Source organism: Petromyzon marinus, unplaced genomic scaffold (genome assembly GCF_048934315.1).
Source record: "Petromyzon marinus isolate PM22_M1 ecotype Great Lakes invasive population unplaced genomic scaffold, UKy_Petmar_22M1.pri1.0 PM_G_Scaffold_101, whole genome shotgun sequence".
Classification (NCBI taxonomy): Eukaryota; Metazoa; Chordata; class Hyperoartia; order Petromyzontiformes; family Petromyzontidae; genus Petromyzon; species Petromyzon marinus.
Genome location: NW_027422653.1, coordinates 287,780 through 307,860, shown reverse-complemented (window position 1 = coordinate 307,860; position 20,081 = coordinate 287,780). Strand labels below are relative to the sequence as shown.

The following is a 20,081-nucleotide window of genomic DNA, read 5'->3' as shown; positions in this document are numbered from 1 at the left end:
GGTCATAGAGGCATCTGACTCATCGGCTTTGCCTGCATCCCTCCACGGATGTTCATCTTCGGTGGGGGCATAAGTAACCACGACCACCATTCCTCGCCTCCGGTTGATGGGAAGGCGAGCCCAAAGTAGCCTGGGGCTTACAGCTTCCCACACCTCACCGCCACGCTCCCACACCCCCTTCATTCTTTTGTTCAAAAGAAGACCCACATCCTGTTGTTTGGCAGTCTGCTGCCCCGAGTAGAGGACTGTCCACCCCTCATGGTGGCAGGAGCCAGAGCCGGTCCACCGGACCTCCTGAATGCCGCATAGATCCAGGCGGTACCGGTCCAGCTCCCGACAGAGGAGTGGCAGCCTCTCCTCTGCAGTGAGCGTTCGAACATTCCACGTGGCCACCCGTAGTGGCTTTTCGTTGTTTCTGGAGTAGCCCCGAGGGTAGGTATTCAATCTCCTGGCTCCGCCAATTGGGGTTTGGCCAGGAGACGTCATAGACGCCTGGCCCCCCGGGGCCTCCGGCACAAGCTTATTAGTTACATATTTCAGTTTAATTCGTGGTTTCGTGGTAATTAATTGAAGGTGGAGGGGTTACCAGCCCCTCGCACCCGTCCAGAGCCCCCGTTTAGCCCCTGTGGTGGACACATATGCCATGAGGGGAGGAGCCAATCAAAATTGGATCTCCCCCCACAGCACTGTCCACGACAGAGTTGCCCGTCCGGCACCGCGAGGAGGTAGGGGGTTGTTTTGCCGGACCACGTACACACACACGCACACACACACACACACACGCACACACACGCGTGGCGCCCGCGTGCGTAGCGAGAGGCAGACTCACGGCTCACGAGCGAGAGGGTCACGACGCACGACCGCCAGCCCACGCGGTTGCTGGCGTTGCACCGATAGGTCCCCACGTGGCTCTCCCTCGCGTTGCTGATGCGCAGCGTTCCTCCTGCGTGCCGCACCAAGCGGGGAGAATCAACAAGCGGAGAGCTCACTCCTGTGGGTCTGTGTGTGGTGAGTCTGTGTGTGGTGAGTCTGTGGGTCTCTGTGTGGTGAGTCTGTGGGTCTCTGTGTGGTGAGTCTGTGGGTCTCTGTGTGGTGAGTCTGTGGGTCTCTGTGTGGTGAGTCTATGGGTCTCTGTGTGTGGTGAGTCTATGGGTCTCTGTGTGGTAAGTCTATGGGTCTCTGTGTGGTGAGTCTGTGGGTCTCTGTGAGGTGAGTCTGTGGGCCTCTGTGTGGTGAGTCTATGGGTCTCTGTGTGGTGAGTCTGTGGGTCTCTGTGTGTGGTGAGTCTATGGGTCTCTGTGTGGTGAGTCTGTGGGTCTCTGTGTGGTGAGTCTGTGGGTCTCTGTGTGGTGAGTCTGTGGGTCTCTGTGTGGTGAGTCTATGGGTCTCTGTGTGTGGTGAGTCTATGGGTCTCTGTGTGGTGAGTCTGTGGGTCTCTGTGTGGTGAGTCTGTGGGTCTCTGTGTGGTGAGTCTGTGGGTCTCTGTGTGTGGTGAGTCTGTGGGTCTGTGTGTGGTGAGTCTGTGGGTCTCTGTGCGATGAGTCTGTGGGTCTCTGTGTGTGGTGAGTCTGTGGGTCTCTGTGTGGTGAGTCTGTGGGTCTCTGTGTGGTGAGTCTGTGGGTCTCTGTGTGGTGAGTCTGTGGGTCTCTGTGTGTGGTGAGTCTGTGGGTCTCTGTGTGGTGAGTCTGTGGGCCTCTGTGTGGTGAGTCTGTGGGTCTCTGTGTGGTGAGTCTATGGGTCTCTGTGTGGTGAGTCTGTGGGTGTCTGTGTGGTGAGTCTGTGGGTCTCTGTGTGTGGTGAGTCTGTGGGTCTCTGTGTGTGATGAGTCTATGGGTCTCTGTGTTGTGAGTCTATGGGTCTCTGTGTGGTGAGTCTGTGGGTCTCTGTGTGTGGTGAGTTTGTGAGTCTATGTGTGGTGAGTCTGTGGGTCTCTTTGTGGTGAGTCTATGAGTCTCTGTGTGGTGAGTCTGTGGGTCTCTGTGTGGTGAGTCTATGGGTCTCTGTGTGGTGAGTCTGTGGGTGTCTGTGTGGTGAGTCTGTGGGTCTCTGTGTGTGGTGAGTCTGTGGGTCTCTGTGTGTGATGAGTCTATGGGTCTCTGTGTGGCGAGTCTATGGGTCTCTGTGTGGTGAGTCTGTGGGTCTCTGTGTGTGGTGAGTCTGTGGGTCTCTGTGTGGTGAGTCTATGGGTCTCTGTGTGGTGAGTCTGTGGGTCTGTGTGTGGTGAGTCTGTGGGTCTCTCTGTGAGTGAGTCTATGGGTCTCTGTGTGGTGAGTCTGTGGGTGTCTGTGTGGTGAGTCTGTGGGTCTCTGTGTGTGGTGAGTCTGTGGGTCTCTGTGTGTGGTGAGTCTGTGGGTCTCTGTGTGGTGAGTCTATGGGTCTCTGTGTGGTGAGTCTGTGGGTCTCTGTGTGTGGTGAGTCTGTGGGTCTCTGTGTGAGTGAGTCTGTGGGTCTCTGTGTGTGGTGAGTCTGTGGGTCTCTGTGTGGTGAGTCTGTGGGTCTCTTTGTGAGTCTATGGGTCTCTGTGTGTGGTGAGTCTGTGGGTCTCTGTGTGGTGAGTCTGTGGGTCTCTGTGTGGTGAGTCTATGGGTCTCTGTGTGTGGTGAGTCTATGGGTCTCTGTGTGGTGAGTCTGTGGGTCTCTGTGTGGTGAGTCTGTGGGTCTCTGGGTGGTGAGTCTGTGGGTCTCTGTGTGTGGTGAGTCTGTGGGTCTGTGTGTGGTGATTCTGTGGGTCGCTGTGTGTGGTGAGTCTATGGGTCTCTGTGTGGTGAGTCTGTGGGTCTCTGTGTGGTGATTCTGTGGGTCTCTGTGTGGTGAGTCTGTGGGTCTCTGTGTGATGAGTCTGTGGGTCTCTGTGTGTGGTGAGTCTGTGGGTCTCTGTGTAGTGAGTCTGTGGGTATCTGTGTGGTGAGTCTGTGGGTCTCTGTGTGGTGAGTCTGTGGGTCTCTGTGTGTGGTGAGTCTGTGGGTCTCTGTGTGGTGAGTCTGTGGGTCTCTGTGTGGTGAGTCTGTGGGTCTCTGTGTGGTGAGTCTATGGGTCTCTGTGTGGTGAGTCTGTGGGTCTCTGTGTGTGGTGAGTTTGTGAGTCTCTGTGTGGTGAGTCTGTGGGTCTCTGTGTGGTGAGTCTATGAGCTCTGTGTGGTGAGTCTGTGGGTGTCTGTGTGGTGAGTCTGTGGGTCTGTGTGTGTGGTGAGTCTGTTGGTCTCTGTGTGTGATGAGTCTATGGGTCTCTGTGTGGTGAGTCTATGGGTCTCTGTGTGGTGAGTCTGTGGGTCTCTGTGTGTGGTGAGTCTGTGGTTCTCTGTGTGGTGAGTCTATGGGTCTCTGTGTGGTGAGTCTGTGGGTCTCTGTGTGTGGTGAGTCTGTGGGTCTCTGTGGGAGTGAGTCTGTGGGTCTCTGTGTGTGGTGAGTCTGTGGGTCTCTGTGTGGTGAGTCTGTGGGTCTCTTTGTGAGTCTATGGGTCTCTGTGTGTGCTGAGTCTGTGGGTCTCTGTGTGGTGAGTCTGTGGGTCTCTGTGTGATGATTCTATGGGTCTCTGTGTGGTGAGTCTGTGGGTCTCTGTGTGGTGAGTCTATGGATCTCTGTGTGGTGAGTCTACGGGTCTCTGTGTGTGGTGAGTCTGTGGGTCTCTGTGTGGTGAGTCTGTGGGTCTCTGTGTGGTGAGTCTATGGGTCTCTGTGTGGTGAGTCTATGGGTCTCTGTGTGGTGAGTCTATGGGTCTCTGTGTGGTGAGTCTATGGGTCTCTGTGTGTGGGCAGTTTATGGGTCTCTGTGTGTTGTGAGTCTATGGGTCTCTGTGTGTGGTGAGTCTGTGGGTCTCTGTGTGGTGAGTCTGTGGGTCTCTGTGTGGTGAGTCTGTGGGTCTCTGTGTGGTGAGTCTATGGGTCTCTATGTGTGGTGAGTCTATGGGTCTCTGTGTGATGAGTCTATGGGTCTCTGTGTGGTGAGTCTATGGGTCTCTGTGTGGTGAGTCTGTGGGTCTCTGTGTGTGGTGAGTCTGTGGGTCTCTGTGTGGTGAGTCTATGGGTCTCTGTGTGGTGAGTCTGTGGGTCTCTGTGTGGTGAGTCTATGGGTCTCTGTGTGGTGAGTCTATGGGTCTCTGTGTGGTGAGTCTATGGGTCTCTGTGTGGTGAGTCTATGAGTATCTGTGTGTGCTGAGTCTATGAGTCTCTGTGTGGTGATGAGTCTATGAGTCTCTGTGTGCTGATTCTATGAGTCTCTGTGTGTGGTGAGTCTATGGGTCTCTGTGTGTGGTAAGTCTATGGGTCTCTGTGTGTGGTGTGCCTATGAGTCTCTGTGTGTGGTGAGTCTATGGGTCTCTGTGTGTGGTGAGTCTATGGGTCTCTGTGTGTGGTGAGTCTATGGGTCTCTGTGTGTGGTGAGTCTATGGGTCTCTGTGTGTGGTGAGTCTATGAGTCTCTGTGTGTGGTGAGTCTGTGGGTCTCTGTGTGTGGTGAGTCTATGGGTCTCTGTGTGTGGTGAGTCTGTGGGTCTCTGTGTGTGGTGAGTCTATGGGTCTCTGTGTGTGGTAAGTCTATGGGTCTCTGTGTGTGGTGAGACTATGGGTCTCTGTGTGTGGTGAGTCTATGGGTCTCTGTGTGTGGTGAGTCTATGGGTCTCTGTGTGTGGTGAGTCTATGGGTCTCTGTGTGTGGTGAGTCTATGGGTCTCTGTGTGTGGTGAGTCTATGGGTCTCTATGTGTGGTGAGTCTATGGGTCTCTGTGTGTGGTGAGTCTATGAGTCTCTGTGTGTGGTGAGTCTGTGGGTCTCTGTGTGTGGTGAGTCTATGGGTCTCTGTGTGTGGTGAGTCTATGGGTCTCTGTGTGGTGAGTCTGTGGGACTCTCTGTGTGGTGAGTCTGTGGGTCTCTTTATGAGTCTATGGGTCTCTGTGTGTGGAGTGTCTGTGGGTATCTGTCTGGTGAGTCTGTGGGTCTCTGTGTGGTGAGTCTATGGGTCTCTGTGTGTGGTGAGTCTGTGGGTCTCTGTGTGGTGAGTCTGTGGGTCTCTGTGTGGTGAGTCTATGGGTCTGTGTGTGGTGAGTCTGTGGGTCTGTGTGTGGTGAGTCTGTGGGTCTCTGTGTGTGGTGAGTCTATGGGTCTCTGTGTGTGGTGAGTCTGTGGGTCTCTGTGTGGTGAGTCTGTGGGTCTCTGTGTGGTGAGTCTATGGGTCTCTGTGTGGTGAGTCTATGGGTCTCTGTGTGGTGAGTCTATGGGTCTCTGTGTGGTGAGTCTATGGGTCTCTGTGTGTGGTGAGTTTATGGGTCTCTGTGTGTGGTGAGTCTATGGGTCTCTGTGTGTGGTGAGTCTGTGGGTCTCTGTGTGGTGAGTCTGTGGGTCTCTGTGTGGTGAGTCTGTGGGTCTCTGTGTGGTGAGTCTATGGGTCTCTGTGTGTGGTGAGTCTATGGGTCTCTGTGTGATGAGTCTATGGGTCTCTGTGTGGTGAGTCTATGGGTCTCTGTGTGGTGAGTCTGTGGGTCTCTGTGTGTGGTGAGTCTGTGGGTCTCTGTGTGGTGAGTCTATGGGTCTCTGTGTGGTGAGTCTGTGGGTCTCTGTGTGGTGAGTCTATGGGGCTCTGTGTGGTGAGTCTATGGGTCTCTGTGTGGTGAGTCTATGGGTCTCTGTGTGGTGAGTCTATGAGTATCTGTGTGTGCTGAGTCTATGAGTCTCTGTGTGGTGATGAGTCTATGAGTCTCTGTGTGCTGATTCTATGAGTCTCTGTGTGTGGTGAGTCTATGGGTCTCTGTGTGTGGTAAGTCTATGGGTCTCTGTGTGTGGTGAGTCTATGGGTCTCTGTGTGTGGTGAGTCTATGGGTCTCTGTGTGTGGTGAGTCTATGGGTCTCTGTGTGTGGTGAGTCTATGGGTCTCTGTGTGTGGTGAGTCTATGGGTCTCTGTGTGTGGTGAGTCTATGGGTCTCTGTGTGTGGTGAGTCTATGGGTCTCTGTGTGTGGTGAGTCTATGAGTCTCTGTGTGTGGTGAGTCTGTGGGTCTCTGTGTGTGGTGAGTCTATGGGTCTCTGTGTGTGGTGAGTCTGTGGGTCTCTGTGTGTGGTGAGTCTATGGGTCTCTGTGTGTGGTAAGTCTATGGGTCTCTGTGTGTGGTGAGTCTATGGGTCTCTGTGTGTGGTGAGTCTATGGGTCTCTGTGTGTGGTGAGTCTATGGGTCTCTGTGTGTGGTGAGTCTATGGGTCTCTGTGTGTGGTGAGTCTATGGGTCTCTGTGTGTGGTGAGTCTATGAGTCTCTGTGTGTGGTGAGTCTGTGGGTCTCTGTGTGTGGTGAGTCTATGGGTCTCTGTGTGTGGTGAGTCTGTGGGTCTCTGTGTGTGGTGAGTCTATGGGTCTCTGTGTGTGGTAAGTCTATGGGTCTCTGTGTGTGGTGAGACTATGGGTCTCTGTGTGTGGTGAGTTTATGGGTCTCTGTGTGTGGTGAGTTTATGGGTCTCTGTGTGTGGTGAGTCTGTGGGTCTCTGTGTGGTGAGTCTATGGGTCTCTGTGTGGTGAGTCTGTGGGTCTCTGTGTGGTGAGTCTATGGGTCTCTGTGTGTGGTGAGTCTATGGGTCTCTGTGTGGTGAGTCTGTGGGTCTCTGTGTGGTGAGTCTGTGGGTCTCTGTGTGGTGAGTCTGTGGGTCTCTGTGTGTGGTGAGTCTGTGGGTCTGTGTGTGGTGAGTCTGTGGGTCTCTGTGTGTGGTGAGTCTATGGGTCTCTGTGTGGTGAGTCTGTGGGTCTCTGTGTGGTGAGTCTGTGGGTCTCTGTGTGATGAGTCTGTGGGTCTCTGTGTGTGGTGAGTCTGTTGGTCTCTGTGTAGTGAGTCTGTGGGTCTCTGTGTGGTGAGTCTGTGGGTCTCTGTGTGGTGAGTCTGTGGGTCTCTGTGTGTGGTGAGTCTGTGGGTCTCTGTGTGGTGAGTCTGTGGGTCTCTGTGTGGTGAGTCTGGGGGTCTCTGTGTGTGGTGAGTTTGTGAGTCTCTGTGTGGTGAGTCTGTGGGTCTCTGTGTGGTGAGTCTATGAGTCTCTGTGTGGTGAGTCTGTGGGTGTCTGTGTGGTGAGTCTGTGGGTCTCTGTGTGGTGAGTCTATGGGTCTCTGTGTGGTGAGTCTGTGGGTCTCTGTGTGTGGTGAGTCTGTGGGTCTCTGTGTGAGTGAGTCTGTGGGTCTCTGTGTGTGGTGAGTCTGTGGGTCTCTGTGTGGTGAGTCTGTGGGTCTCTTTGTGAGTCTATGGGTCTCTGTGTGTGGTGAGTCTGTGGGTCTCTGTGTGGTGAGTCTGTGGGTCTCTGTGTGATGATTCTATGGGTCTCTGTGTGGTGAGTCTGTGGGTCTCTGTGTGGTGAGTCTATGGGTCTCTGTGTGGTGAGTCTATGGGTCTCTGTGTGTGGTGAGTTTATGGGTCTCTGTGTGTGGTGAGTCTATGGGTCTCTGTGTGTGGTGAATCTGTGGGTCTCTGTGTGGTGAGTCTGTGGGTCTCTGTGTGGTGAGTCTGTGGGTCTCTGTGTGGTGAGTCTATGGGTCTCTGTGTGTGGTGAGTCTATGGGTCTCTGTGTGATGAGTCTATGGGTCTCTGTGTGGTGAGTCTATGGGTCTCTGTGTGGTGAGTCTGTGGGTCTCTGTGTGTGGTGAGTCTGTGGGTCTCTGTGTGGTGAGTCTATGGGTCTCTGTGTGGTGAGTCTGTGGGTCTCTGGATGGTGAGTCTATGGGGCTCTGTGTGGTGAGTCTATGGGTCTCTGTGTGGTGAGTCTATGGGTCTCTGTGTGGTGAGTCTATGAGTATCTGTGTGTGCTGAGTCTATGAGTCTCTGTGTGGTGATGAGTCTATGAATCTCTGTGTGCTGATTCTATGAGTCTCTGTGTGTGGTGAGTATATGGGTCTCTGTGTGTGGTAAGTCTATGGGTCTCTGTGTGTGGTGAGACTATGGGTCTCTGTGTGTGGTGAGTCTATGGGTCTCTGTGTGTGGTGAGTCTATGGGTCTCTGTGTGTGGTGAGTCTATGGGTCTCTGTGTGTGGTGAGTCTATGGGTCTCTGTGTGTGGTGAGTCTATGGGTCTCTGTGTGTGGTGAGTCTATGGGTCTCTGTGTGTGGTGAGTCTATGAGTCTCTGTGTGTGGTGAGTCTGTGGGTCTCTGTGTGTGGTGAGTCTATGGGTCTCTGTTTGTGGTGAGTCTGTGGGTCTCTGTGTGTGGTGAGTCTATGGGTCTCTGTGTGTGGTAAGTCTATGGGTCTCTGTGTGTGGTGAGTCTATGGGTCTCTGTGTGTGGTGAGTCTATGGGTCTCTGTGTGTGGTGAGTCTATGGGTCTCTGTGTGTGGTGAGTCTATGGGTCTCTGTGTGTGGTGAGTCTATGGATCTCTGTGTGTGGTGAGTCTATGAGTCTCTGTGTGTGGTGAGTCTGTGGGTCTCTGTGTGTGGTGAGTCTATGGGTCTCTGTGTGTGGTGAGTCTGTGGGTCTCTGTGTGTGGTGAGTCTATGGGTCTCTGTGTGTGGTAAGTCTATGGCTCTCTGTGTGTGGTGAGACTATGGGTCTCTGTGTGTGGTGAGTCTATGGGTCTCTGTGTGTGGTGAGTCTATGGGTCTCTGTGTGTGGTGAGTCTATGGGTCTCTGTGTGTGGTGAGTCTATGGGTCTCTGTGTGTGGTGAGTCTATGGGTCTCTGTGTGTGGTGAGTCTATGGGTCTCTGTGTGTGGTGAGTCTATGAGTCTCTGTGTGTGGTGAGTCTGTGGGTCTCTGTGTGTGGTGAGTCTATGGGTCTCTGTGTGGTGAGTCTGTGGGTCTCTGTGTGGTGAGTCTATGGGTCTCTGTGTGTGGTGAGTCTATGGGTCTCTGTGTGGTGAGTCTGTGGGTCTCTGTGTGGTGAGTCTGTGGGTCTCTGTGTGGTGAGTCTGTGGATCTCTGTGTGTGGTGAGTCTGTGGGTCTGTGTGTGGTGAGTCTGTGGGTCTCTGTGTGTGGTGAGTCTATGGGTCTCTGTGTGCTGAGTCTGTGGGTCTCTGTGTGGTGAGTCTGTGGGTCTCTGTGTGGTGAGTCTGTGGGTATCTGTGTGATGAGTCTGTGGGTCTCTGTGTGTGGTGAGTCTGTGGGTCTCTGTGTGTGGTGAGTCTGTGGGTCTGTGTGTGGTGAGTCTGTGGGTCTCTGTGTGTGGTGAGTCTATGGGTCTCTGTGTGCTGAGTCTGTGGGTCTCTGTGTGGTGAGTCTGTGGGTCTCTGTGTGGTGAGTCTGTGGGTCTCTGTGTGTGGTGAGTTTGTGAGTCTCTGTGTGGTGAGTCTGTGGGTCGCTGTGTGGTGAGTCTATGAGTCTCTGTGTGGTGAGTCTGTGGGTGTCTGTGTGGTGAGTCTGTGGGTCTCTGTGTGTGGTGAGTCTGTTGGTCTCTGTGTGTGATGAGTCTATGGGTCTCTGTGTGGTGAGTCTATGGGTCTCTGTGTGGTGAGTCTGTGGGTCTCTGTGTGTGGTGAGTCTGTGGGTCTCTGTGTGGTGAGTCTATGGGTCTCTGTGTGGTGAGTCTGTGGGTCTCTGTGTGTGGTGAGTCTGTGGGTCTCTGTGTGAGTGAGTCTGTGGGTCTCTGTGTGTGGTGAGTCTGTGGGTCTCTGTGTGGTGAGTCTGTGGGTCTCTTTGTGAGTCTATGGGTCTCTGTGTGTGGTGAGTCTGTGGGTCTCTGTGTGGTGAGTCTGTGGGTCTCTGTGTGATGATTCTATGGGTCTCTGTGTGGTGAGTCTGTGGGTCTCTGTGTGGTGAGTCTATGGGTCTCTGTGTGGTGAGTCTATGGGTCTCTGTGTGTGGTGAGTCTGTGGGTCTCTGTGTGGTGAGTCTGTGGGTCTCTGTGTGGTGAGTCTATGGGTCTCTGTGTGGTGAGTCTATGGGTCTCTGTGTGGTGACTCTATGGGTCTCTGTGTGGTGAGTCTATGGGTCTCTGTGTGTGGTGAGTTTATGGGTCTCTGTGTGTGGTGAGTCTATGGGTCTCTGTGTGTGGTGAGTCTGTGGGTCTCTGTGTGGTGAGTCTGTGGGTCTCTGTGTGGTGAGTCTGTGGGTCTCTGTGTGGTGAGTCTATGGGTCTCTGTGTGTGGTGAGTCTATGGGTCTCTGTGTGATGAGTCTATGGGTCTCTGTGTGGTGAGTCTATGGGTCTCTGTGTGGTGAGTCTGTGGGTCTCTGTGTGTGGTGAGTCTGTGGGTCTCTGTGTGGTGAGTCTATGGGTCTCTGTGTGGTGAGTCTGTGGGTCTCTGTGTGGTGAGTCTATGGGGCTCTGTGTGGTGAGTCTATGGGTCTCTGTGTGGTGAGTCTATGGGTCTCTGTGTGGTGAGTCTATGAGTATCTGTGTGTGCTGAGTCTATGAGTCTCTGTGTGGTGATGAGTCTATGAGTCTCTGTGTGCTGATTCTATGAGTCTCTGTGTGTGGTGAGTCTATGGGTCTCTGTGTGTGGTGAGTCTATGGGTCTCTGTGTGTGGTGAGACTATGGGTCTCTGTGTGTGGTGAGTCTATGGGTCTCTGTGTGTGGTGAGTCTATGGGTCTCTGTGTGTGGTGAGTCTATGGGTCTCTGTGTGTGGTGAGTCTATGGGTCTCTGTGTGTGGTGAGTCTATGGGTCTCTGTGTGTGGTGAGTCTATGAGTCTCTGTGTGTGGTGAGTCTGTGGGTCTCTGTGTGGTGAGTCTATGAGTATCTGTGTGTGCTGAGTCTATGAGTCTCTGTGTGGTGAGTCTGTGGGTCTCTGTGTGTGGTGAGTCTGTGGGTCTCTGTGTGGTGAGTCTGTGGGTCTCTGTGTGTGGTGAGTTTGTGAGTCTCTGTGTGGTGAGTCTGTGGGTCGCTGTGTGGTGAGTCTATGAGTCTCTGTGTGGTGAGTCTGTGGGTGTCTGTGTGGTGAGTCTGTGGGTCTCTGTGTGTGGTGAGTCTGTTGGTCTCTGTGTGTGATGAGTCTATGGGTCTCTGTGTGGTGAGTCTATGGGTCTCTGTGTGGTGAGTCTGTGGGTCTCTGTGTGTGGTGAGTCTGTGGGTCTCTGTGTGGTGAGTCTATGGGTCTCTGTGTGGTGAGTCTGTGGGTCTCTGTGTGTGGTGAGTCTGTGGGTCTCTGTGTGAGTGAGTCTGTGGGTCTCTGTGTGTGGTGAGTCTGTGGGTCTCTGTGTGGTGAGTCTGTGGGTCTCTTTGTGAGTCTATGGGTCTCTGTGTGTGGTGAGTCTGTGGGTCTCTGTGTGGTGAGTCTGTGGGTCTCTGTGTGATGATTCTATGGGTCTCTGTGTGGTGAGTCTGTGGGTCTCTGTGTGGTGAGTCTATGGGTCTCTGTGTGGTGAGTCTATGGGTCTCTGTGTGTGGTGAGTCTGTGGGTCTCTGTGTGGTGAGTCTGTGGGTCTCTGTGTGGTGAGTCTATGGGTCTCTGTGTGGTGAGTCTATGGGTCTCTGTGTGGTGACTCTATGGGTCTCTGTGTGGTGAGTCTATGGGTCTCTGTGTGTGGTGAGTTTATGGGTCTCTGTGTGTGGTGAGTCTATGGGTCTCTGTGTGTGGTGAGTCTGTGGGTCTCTGTGTGGTGAGTCTGTGGGTCTCTGTGTGGTGAGTCTGTGGGTCTCTGTGTGGTGAGTCTATGGGTCTCTGTGTGTGGTGAGTCTATGGGTCTCTGTGTGATGAGTCTATGGGTCTCTGTGTGGTGAGTCTATGGGTCTCTGTGTGGTGAGTCTGTGGGTCTCTGTGTGTGGTGAGTCTGTGGGTCTCTGTGTGGTGAGTCTATGGGTCTCTGTGTGGTGAGTCTGTGGGTCTCTGTGTGGTGAGTCTATGGGGCTCTGTGTGGTGAGTCTATGGGTCTCTGTGTGGTGAGTCTATGGGTCTCTGTGTGGTGAGTCTATGAGTATCTGTGTGTGCTGAGTCTATGAGTCTCTGTGTGGTGATGAGTCTATGAGTCTCTGTGTGCTGATTCTATGAGTCTCTGTGTGTGGTGAGTCTATGGGTCTCTGTGTGTGGTGAGTCTATGGGTCTCTGTGTGTGGTGAGACTATGGGTCTCTGTGTGTGGTGAGTCTATGGGTCTCTGTGTGTGGTGAGTCTATGGGTCTCTGTGTGTGGTGAGTCTATGGGTCTCTGTGTGTGGTGAGTCTATGGGTCTCTGTGTGTGGTGAGTCTATGGGTCTCTGTGTGTGGTGAGTCTATGAGTCTCTGTGTGTGGTGAGTCTGTGGTTCTCTGTGTGGTGAGTCTATGGGTCTCTGTGTGGTGAGTCTGTGGGTCTCTGTGTGTGGTGAGTCTGTGGGTCTCTGTGGGAGTGAGTCTGTGGGTCTCTGTGTGTGGTGAGTCTGTGGGTCTCTGTGTGGTGAGTCTGTGGGTCTCTTTGTGAGTCTATGGGTCTCTGTGTGTGCTGAGTCTGTGGGTCTCTGTGTGGTGAGTCTGTGGGTCTCTGTGTGATGATTCTATGGGTCTCTGTGTGGTGAGTCTGTGGGTCTCTGTGTGGTGAGTCTATGGATCTCTGTGTGGTGAGTCTACGGGTCTCTGTGTGTGGTGAGTCTGTGGGTCTCTGTGTGGTGAGTCTGTGGGTCTCTGTGTGGTGAGTCTATGGGTCTCTGTGTGGTGAGTCTATGGGTCTCTGTGTGGTGAGTCTATGGGTCTCTGTGTGGTGAGTCTATGGGTCTCTGTGTGTGGGCAGTTTATGGGTCTCTGTGTGTTGTGAGTCTATGGGTCTCTGTGTGTGGTGAGTCTGTGGGTCTCTGTGTGGTGAGTCTGTGGGTCTCTGTGTGGTGAGTCTGTGGGTCTCTGTGTGGTGAGTCTATGGGTCTCTATGTGTGGTGAGTCTATGGGTCTCTGTGTGATGAGTCTATGGGTCTCTGTGTGGTGAGTCTATGGGTCTCTGTGTGGTGAGTCTGTGGGTCTCTGTGTGTGGTGAGTCTGTGGGTCTCTGTGTGGTGAGTCTATGGGTCTCTGTGTGGTGAGTCTGTGGGTCTCTGTGTGGTGAGTCTATGGGTCTCTGTGTGGTGAGTCTATGGGTCTCTGTGTGGTGAGTCTATGGGTCTCTGTGTGGTGAGTCTATGAGTATCTGTGTGTGCTGAGTCTATGAGTCTCTGTGTGGTGATGAGTCTATGAGTCTCTGTGTGCTGATTCTATGAGTCTCTGTGTGTGGTGAGTCTATGGGTCTCTGTGTGTGGTAAGTCTATGGGTCTCTGTGTGTGGTGTGCCTATGAGTCTCTGTGTGTGGTGAGTCTATGGGTCTCTGTGTGTGGTGAGTCTATGGGTCTCTGTGTGTGGTGAGTCTATGGGTCTCTGTGTGTGGTGAGTCTATGGGTCTCTGTGTGTGGTGAGTCTATGAGTCTCTGTGTGTGGTGAGTCTGTGGGTCTCTGTGTGTGGTGAGTCTATGGGTCTCTGTGTGTGGTGAGTCTGTGGGTCTCTGTGTGTGGTGAGTCTATGGGTCTCTGTGTGTGGTAAGTCTATGGGTCTCTGTGTGTGGTGAGACTATGGGTCTCTGTGTGTGGTGAGTCTATGGGTCTCTGTGTGTGGTGAGTCTATGGGTCTCTGTGTGTGGTGAGTCTATGGGTCTCTGTGTGTGGTGAGTCTATGGGTCTCTGTGTGTGGTGAGTCTATGGGTCTCTATGTGTGGTGAGTCTATGGGTCTCTGTGTGTGGTGAGTCTATGAGTCTCTGTGTGTGGTGAGTCTGTGGGTCTCTGTGTGTGGTGAGTCTATGGGTCTCTGTGTGTGGTGAGTCTATGGGTCTCTGTGTGGTGAGTCTGTGGGACTCTCTGTGTGGTGAGTCTGTGGGTCTCTTTATGAGTCTATGGGTCTCTGTGTGTGGAGTGTCTGTGGGTATCTGTCTGGTGAGTCTGTGGGTCTCTGTGTGGTGAGTCTATGGGTCTCTGTGTGTGGTGAGTCTGTGGGTCTCTGTGTGGTGAGTCTGTGGGTCTCTGTGTGGTGAGTCTATGGGTCTGTGTGTGGTGAGTCTGTGGGTCTGTGTGTGGTGAGTCTGTGGGTCTCTGTGTGTGGTGAGTCTATGGGTCTCTGTGTGTGGTGAGTCTGTGGGTCTCTGTGTGGTGAGTCTGTGGGTCTCTGTGTGGTGAGTCTATGGGTCTCTGTGTGGTGAGTCTATGGGTCTCTGTGTGGTGAGTCTATGGGTCTCTGTGTGGTGAGTCTATGGGTCTCTGTGTGTGGTGAGTTTATGGGTCTCTGTGTGTGGTGAGTCTATGGGTCTCTGTGTGTGGTGAGTCTGTGGGTCTCTGTGTGGTGAGTCTGTGGGTCTCTGTGTGGTGAGTCTGTGGGTCTCTGTGTGGTGAGTCTATGGGTCTCTGTGTGTGGTGAGTCTATGGGTCTCTGTGTGATGAGTCTATGGGTCTCTGTGTGGTGAGTCTATGGGTCTCTGTGTGGTGAGTCTGTGGGTCTCTGTGTGTGGTGAGTCTGTGGGTCTCTGTGTGGTGAGTCTATGGGTCTCTGTGTGGTGAGTCTGTGGGTCTCTGTGTGGTGAGTCTATGGGGCTCTGTGTGGTGAGTCTATGGGTCTCTGTGTGGTGAGTCTATGGGTCTCTGTGTGGTGAGTCTATGAGTATCTGTGTGTGCTGAGTCTATGAGTCTCTGTGTGGTGATGAGTCTATGAGTCTCTGTGTGCTGATTCTATGAGTCTCTGTGTGTGGTGAGTCTATGGGTCTCTGTGTGTGGTAAGTCTATGGGTCTCTGTGTGTGGTGAGTCTATGGGTCTCTGTGTGTGGTGAGTCTATGGGTCTCTGTGTGTGGTGAGTCTATGGGTCTCTGTGTGTGGTGAGTCTATGGGTCTCTGTGTGTGGTGAGTCTATGGGTCTCTGTGTGTGGTGAGTCTATGGGTCTCTGTGTGTGGTGAGTCTATGGGTCTCTGTGTGTGGTGAGTCTATGAGTCTCTGTGTGTGGTGAGTCTGTGGGTCTCTGTGTGTGGTGAGTCTATGGGTCTCTGTGTGTGGTGAGTCTGTGGGTCTCTGTGTGTGGTGAGTCTATGGGTCTCTGTGTGTGGTAAGTCTATGGGTCTCTGTGTGTGGTGAGTCTATGGGTCTCTGTGTGTGGTGAGTCTATGGGTCTCTGTGTGTGGTGAGTCTATGGGTCTCTGTGTGTGGTGAGTCTATGGGTCTCTGTGTGTGGTGAGTCTATGGGTCTCTGTGTGTGGTGAGTCTATGAGTCTCTGTGTGTGGTGAGTCTGTGGGTCTCTGTGTGTGGTGAGTCTATGGGTCTCTGTGTGTGGTGAGTCTGTGGGTCTCTGTGTGTGGTGAGTCTATGGGTCTCTGTGTGTGGTAAGTCTATGGGTCTCTGTGTGTGGTGAGACTATGGGTCTCTGTGTGTGGTGAGTTTATGGGTCTCTGTGTGTGGTGAGTTTATGGGTCTCTGTGTGTGGTGAGTCTGTGGGTCTCTGTGTGGTGAGTCTATGGGTCTCTGTGTGGTGAGTCTGTGGGTCTCTGTGTGGTGAGTCTATGGGTCTCTGTGTGTGGTGAGTCTATGGGTCTCTGTGTGGTGAGTCTGTGGGTCTCTGTGTGGTGAGTCTGTGGGTCTCTGTGTGGTGAGTCTGTGGGTCTCTGTGTGTGGTGAGTCTGTGGGTCTGTGTGTGGTGAGTCTGTGGGTCTCTGTGTGTGGTGAGTCTATGGGTCTCTGTGTGGTGAGTCTGTGGGTCTCTGTGTGGTGAGTCTGTGGGTCTCTGTGTGATGAGTCTGTGGGTCTCTGTGTGTGGTGAGTCTGTTGGTCTCTGTGTAGTGAGTCTGTGGGTCTCTGTGTGGTGAGTCTGTGGGTCTCTGTGTGGTGAGTCTGTGGGTCTCTGTGTGTGGTGAGTCTGTGGGTCTCTGTGTGGTGAGTCTGTGGGTCTCTGTGTGGTGAGTCTGGGGGTCTCTGTGTGTGGTGAGTTTGTGAGTCTCTGTGTGGTGAGTCTGTGGGTCTCTGTGTGGTGAGTCTATGAGTCTCTGTGTGGTGAGTCTGTGGGTGTCTGTGTGGTGAGTCTGTGGGTCTCTGTGTGGTGAGTCTATGGGTCTCTGTGTGGTGAGTCTGTGGGTCTCTGTGTGTGGTGAGTCTGTGGGTCTCTGTGTGAGTGAGTCTGTGGGTCTCTGTGTGTGGTGAGTCTGTGGGTCTCTGTGTGGTGAGTCTGTGGGTCTCTTTGTGAGTCTATGGGTCTCTGTGTGTGGTGAGTCTGTGGGTCTCTGTGTGGTGAGTCTGTGGGTCTCTGTGTGATGATTCTATGGGTCTCTGTGTGGTGAGTCTGTGGGTCTCTGTGTGGTGAGTCTATGGGTCTCTGTGTGGTGAGTCTATGGGTCTCTGTGTGTGGTGAGTTTATGGGTCTCTGTGTGTGGTGAGTCTATGGGTCTCTGTGTGTGGTGAATCTGTGGGTCTCTGTGTGGTGAGTCTGTGGGTCTCTGTGTGGTGAGTCTGTGGGTCTCTGTGTGGTGAGTCTATGGGTCTCTGTGTGTGGTGAGTCTATGGGTCTCTGTGTGATGAGTCTATGGGTCTCTGTGTGGTGAGTCTATGGGTCTCTGTGTGGTGAGTCTGTGGGTCTCTGTGTGTGGTGAGTCTGTGGGTCTCTGTGTGGTGAGTCTATGGGTCTCTGTGTGGTGAGTCTGTGGGTCTCTGGATGGTGAGTCTATGGGGCTCTGTGTGGTGAGTCTATGGGTCTCTGTGTGGTGAGTCTATGGGTCTCTGTGTGGTGAGTCTATGAGTATCTGTGTGTGCTGAGTCTATGAGTCTCTGTGTGGTGATGAGTCTATGAATCTCTGTGTGCTGATTCTATGAGTCTCTGTGTGTGGTGAGTATATGGGTCTCTGTGTGTGGTAAGTCTATGGGTCTCTGTGTGTGGTGAGACTATGGGTCTCTGTGTGTGGTGAGTCTATGGGTCTCTGTGTGTGGTGAGTCTATGGGTCTCTGTGTGTGGTGAGTCTATGGGTCTCTGTGTGTGGTGAGTCTATGGGTCTCTGTGTGTGGTGAGTCTATGGGTCTCTGTGTGTGGTGAGTCTATGGGTCTCTGTGTGTGGTGAGTCTATGAGTCTCTGTGTGTGGTGAGTCTGTGGGTCTCTGTGTGTGGTGAGTCTATGGGTCTCTGTTTGTGGTGAGTCTGTGGGTCTCTGTGTGTGGTGAGTCTATGGGTCTCTGTGTGTGGTAAGTCTATGGGTCTCTGTGTGTGGTGAGTCTATGGGTCTCTGTGTGTGGTGAGTCTATGGGTCTCTGTGTGTGGTGAGTCTATGGGTCTCTGTGTGTGGTGAGTCTATGGGTCTCTGTGTGTGGTGAGTCTATGGATCTCTGTGTGTGGTGAGTCTATGAGTCTCTGTGTGTGGTGAGTCTGTGGGTCTCTGTGTGTGGTGAGTCTATGGGTCTCTGTGTGTGGTGAGTCTGTGGGTCTCTGTGTGTGGTGAGTCTATGGGTCTCTGTGTGTGGTAAGTCTATGGCTCTCTGTGTGTGGTGAGACTATGGGTCTCTGTGTGTGGTGAGTCTATGGGTCTCTGTGTGTGGTGAGTCTATGGGTCTCTGTGTGTGGTGAGTCTATGGGTCTCTGTGTGTGGTGAGTCTATGGGTCTCTGTGTGTGGTGAGTCTATGGGTCTCTGTGTGTGGTGAGTCTATGGGTCTCTGTGTGTGGTGAGTCTATGAGTCTCTGTGTGTGGTGAGTCTGTGGGTCTCTGTGTGTGGTGAGTCTATGGGTCTCTGTGTGGTGAGTCTGTGGGTCTCTGTGTGGTGAGTCTATGGGTCTCTGTGTGTGGTGAGTCTATGGGTCTCTGTGTGGTGAGTCTGTGGGTCTCTGTGTGGTGAGTCTGTGGGTCTCTGTGTGGTGAGTCTGTGGATCTCTGTGTGTGGTGAGTCTGTGGGTCTGTGTGTGGTGAGTCTGTGGGTCTCTGTGTGTGGTGAGTCTATGGGTCTCTGTGTGCTGAGTCTGTGGGTCTCTGTGTGGTGAGTCTGTGGGTCTCTGTGTGGTGAGTCTGTGGGTATCTGTGTGATGAGTCTGTGGGTCTCTGTGTGTGGTGAGTCTGTGGGTCTCTGTGTGTGGTGAGTCTGTGGGTCTGTGTGTGGTGAGTCTGTGGGTCTCTGTGTGTGGTGAGTCTATGGGTCTCTGTGTGCTGAGTCTGTGGGTCTCTGTGTGGTGAGTCTGTGGGTCTCTGTGTGGTGAGTCTGTGGGTCTCTGTGTGTGGTGAGTTTGTGAGTCTCTGTGTGGTGAGTCTGTGGGTCGCTGTGTGGTGAGTCTATGAGTCTCTGTGTGGTGAGTCTGTGGGTGTCTGTGTGGTGAGTCTGTGGGTCTCTGTGTGTGGTGAGTCTGTTGGTCTCTGTGTGTGATGAGTCTATGGGTCTCTGTGTGGTGAGTCTATGGGTCTCTGTGTGGTGAGTCTGTGGGTCTCTGTGTGTGGTGAGTCTGTGGGTCTCTGTGTGGTGAGTCTATGGGTCTCTGTGTGGTGAGTCTGTGGGTCTCTGTGTGTGGTGAGTCTGTGGGTCTCTGTGTGAGTGAGTCTGTGGGTCTCTGTGTGTGGTGAGTCTGTGGGTCTCTGTGTGGTGAGTCTGTGGGTCTCTTTGTGAGTCTATGGGTCTCTGTGTGTGGTGAGTCTGTGGGTCTCTGTGTGGTGAGTCTGTGGGTCTCTGTGTGATGATTCTATGGGTCTCTGTGTGGTGAGTCTGTGGGTCTCTGTGTGGTGAGTCTATGGGTCTCTGTGTGGTGAGTCTATGGGTCTCTGTGTGTGGTGAGTCTGTGGGTCTCTGTGTGGTGAGTCTGTGGGTCTCTGTGTGGTGAGTCTATGGGTCTCTGTGTGGTGAGTCTATGGGTCTCTGTGTGGTGACTCTATGGGTCTCTGTGTGGTGAGTCTATGGGTCTCTGTGTGTGGTGAGTTTATGGGTCTCTGTGTGTGGTGAGTCTATGGGTCTCTGTGTGTGGTGAGTCTGTGGGTCTCTGTGTGGTGAGTCTGTGGGTCTCTGTGTGGTGAGTCTGTGGGTCTCTGTGTGGTGAGTCTATGGGTCTCTGTGTGTGGTGAGTCTATGGGTCTCTGTGTGATGAGTCTATGGGTCTCTGTGTGGTGAGTCTATGGGTCTCTGTGTGGTGAGTCTGTGGGTCTCTGTGTGTGGTGAGTCTGTGGGTCTCTGTGTGGTGAGTCTATGGGTCTCTGTGTGGTGAGTCTGTGGGTCTCTGTGTGGTGAGTCTATGGGGCTCTGTGTGGTGAGTCTATGGGTCTCTGTGTGGTGAGTCTATGGGTCTCTGTGTGGTGAGTCTATGAGTATCTGTGTGTGCTGAGTCTATGAGTCTCTGTGTGGTGATGAGTCTATGAGTCTCTGTGTGCTGATTCTATGAGTCTCTGTGTGTGGTGAGTCTATGGGTCTCTGTGTGTGGTGAGTCTATGGGTCTCTGTGTGTGGTGAGACTATGGGTCTCTGTGTGTGGTGAGTCTATGGGTCTCTGTGTGTGGTGAGTCTATGGGTCTCTGTGTGTGGTGAGTCTATGGGTCTCTGTGTGTGGTGAGTCTATGGGTCTCTGTGTGTGGTGAGTCTATGGGTCTCTGTGTGTGGTGAGTCTATGAGTCTCTGTGTGTGGTGAGTCTGTGGGTCTCTGTGTGGTGAGTCTATGAGTATCTGTGTGTGCTGAGTCTATGAGTCTCTGTGTGGTGAGTCTGTGGGTCTCTGTGTGTGGTGAGTCTGTGGGTCTCTGTGTGGTGAGTCTGTGGGTCTCTGTGTGTGGTGAGTTTGTGAGTCTCTGTGTGGTGAGTCTGTGGGTCGCTGTGTGGTGAGTCTATGAGTCTCTGTGTGGTGAGTCTGTGGGTGTCTGTGTGGTGAGTCTGTGGGTCTCTGTGTGTGGTGAGTCTGTTGGTCTCTGTGTGTGATGAGTCTATGGGTCTCTGTGTGGTGAGTCTATGGGTCTCTGTGTGGTGAGTCTGTGGGTCTCTGTGTGTGGTGAGTCTGTGGGTCTCTGTGTGGTGAGTCTATGGGTCTCTGTGTGGTGAGTCTGTGGGTCTCTGTGTGTGGTGAGTCTGTGGGTCTCTGTGTGAGTGAGTCTGTGGGTCTCTGTGTGTGGTGAGTCTGTGGGTCTCTGTGTGGTGAGTCTGTGGGTCTCTTTGTGAGTCTATGGGTCTCTGTGTGTGGTGAGTCTGTGGGTCTCTGTGTGGTGAGTCTGTGGGTCTCTGTGTGATGATTCTATGGGTCTCTGTGTGGTGAGTCTGTGGGTCTCTGTGTGGTGAGTCTATGGGTCTCTGTGTGG

The 20,081-nt window shown here is 53.2% G+C and overlaps 1 protein-coding gene across 2 annotated transcripts in view; it reads right to left on the bottom strand.

Moving 5' to 3' along the window:
* Positions 1 to 20,081, bottom strand: part of LOC142908808 (coxsackievirus and adenovirus receptor homolog) — a 51,207-nt gene that overhangs the window by 12,289 nt on the left and 18,837 nt on the right. For both annotated transcript variants that reach the window (XM_076059423.1, XM_076059424.1), the window contains exon 5: positions 830 to 943. In XM_076059423.1, the coding sequence (XP_075915538.1) occupies positions 830 to 943 (114 nt within the window). The remainder of the gene's footprint in view (positions 1 to 829; positions 944 to 20,081) is intronic.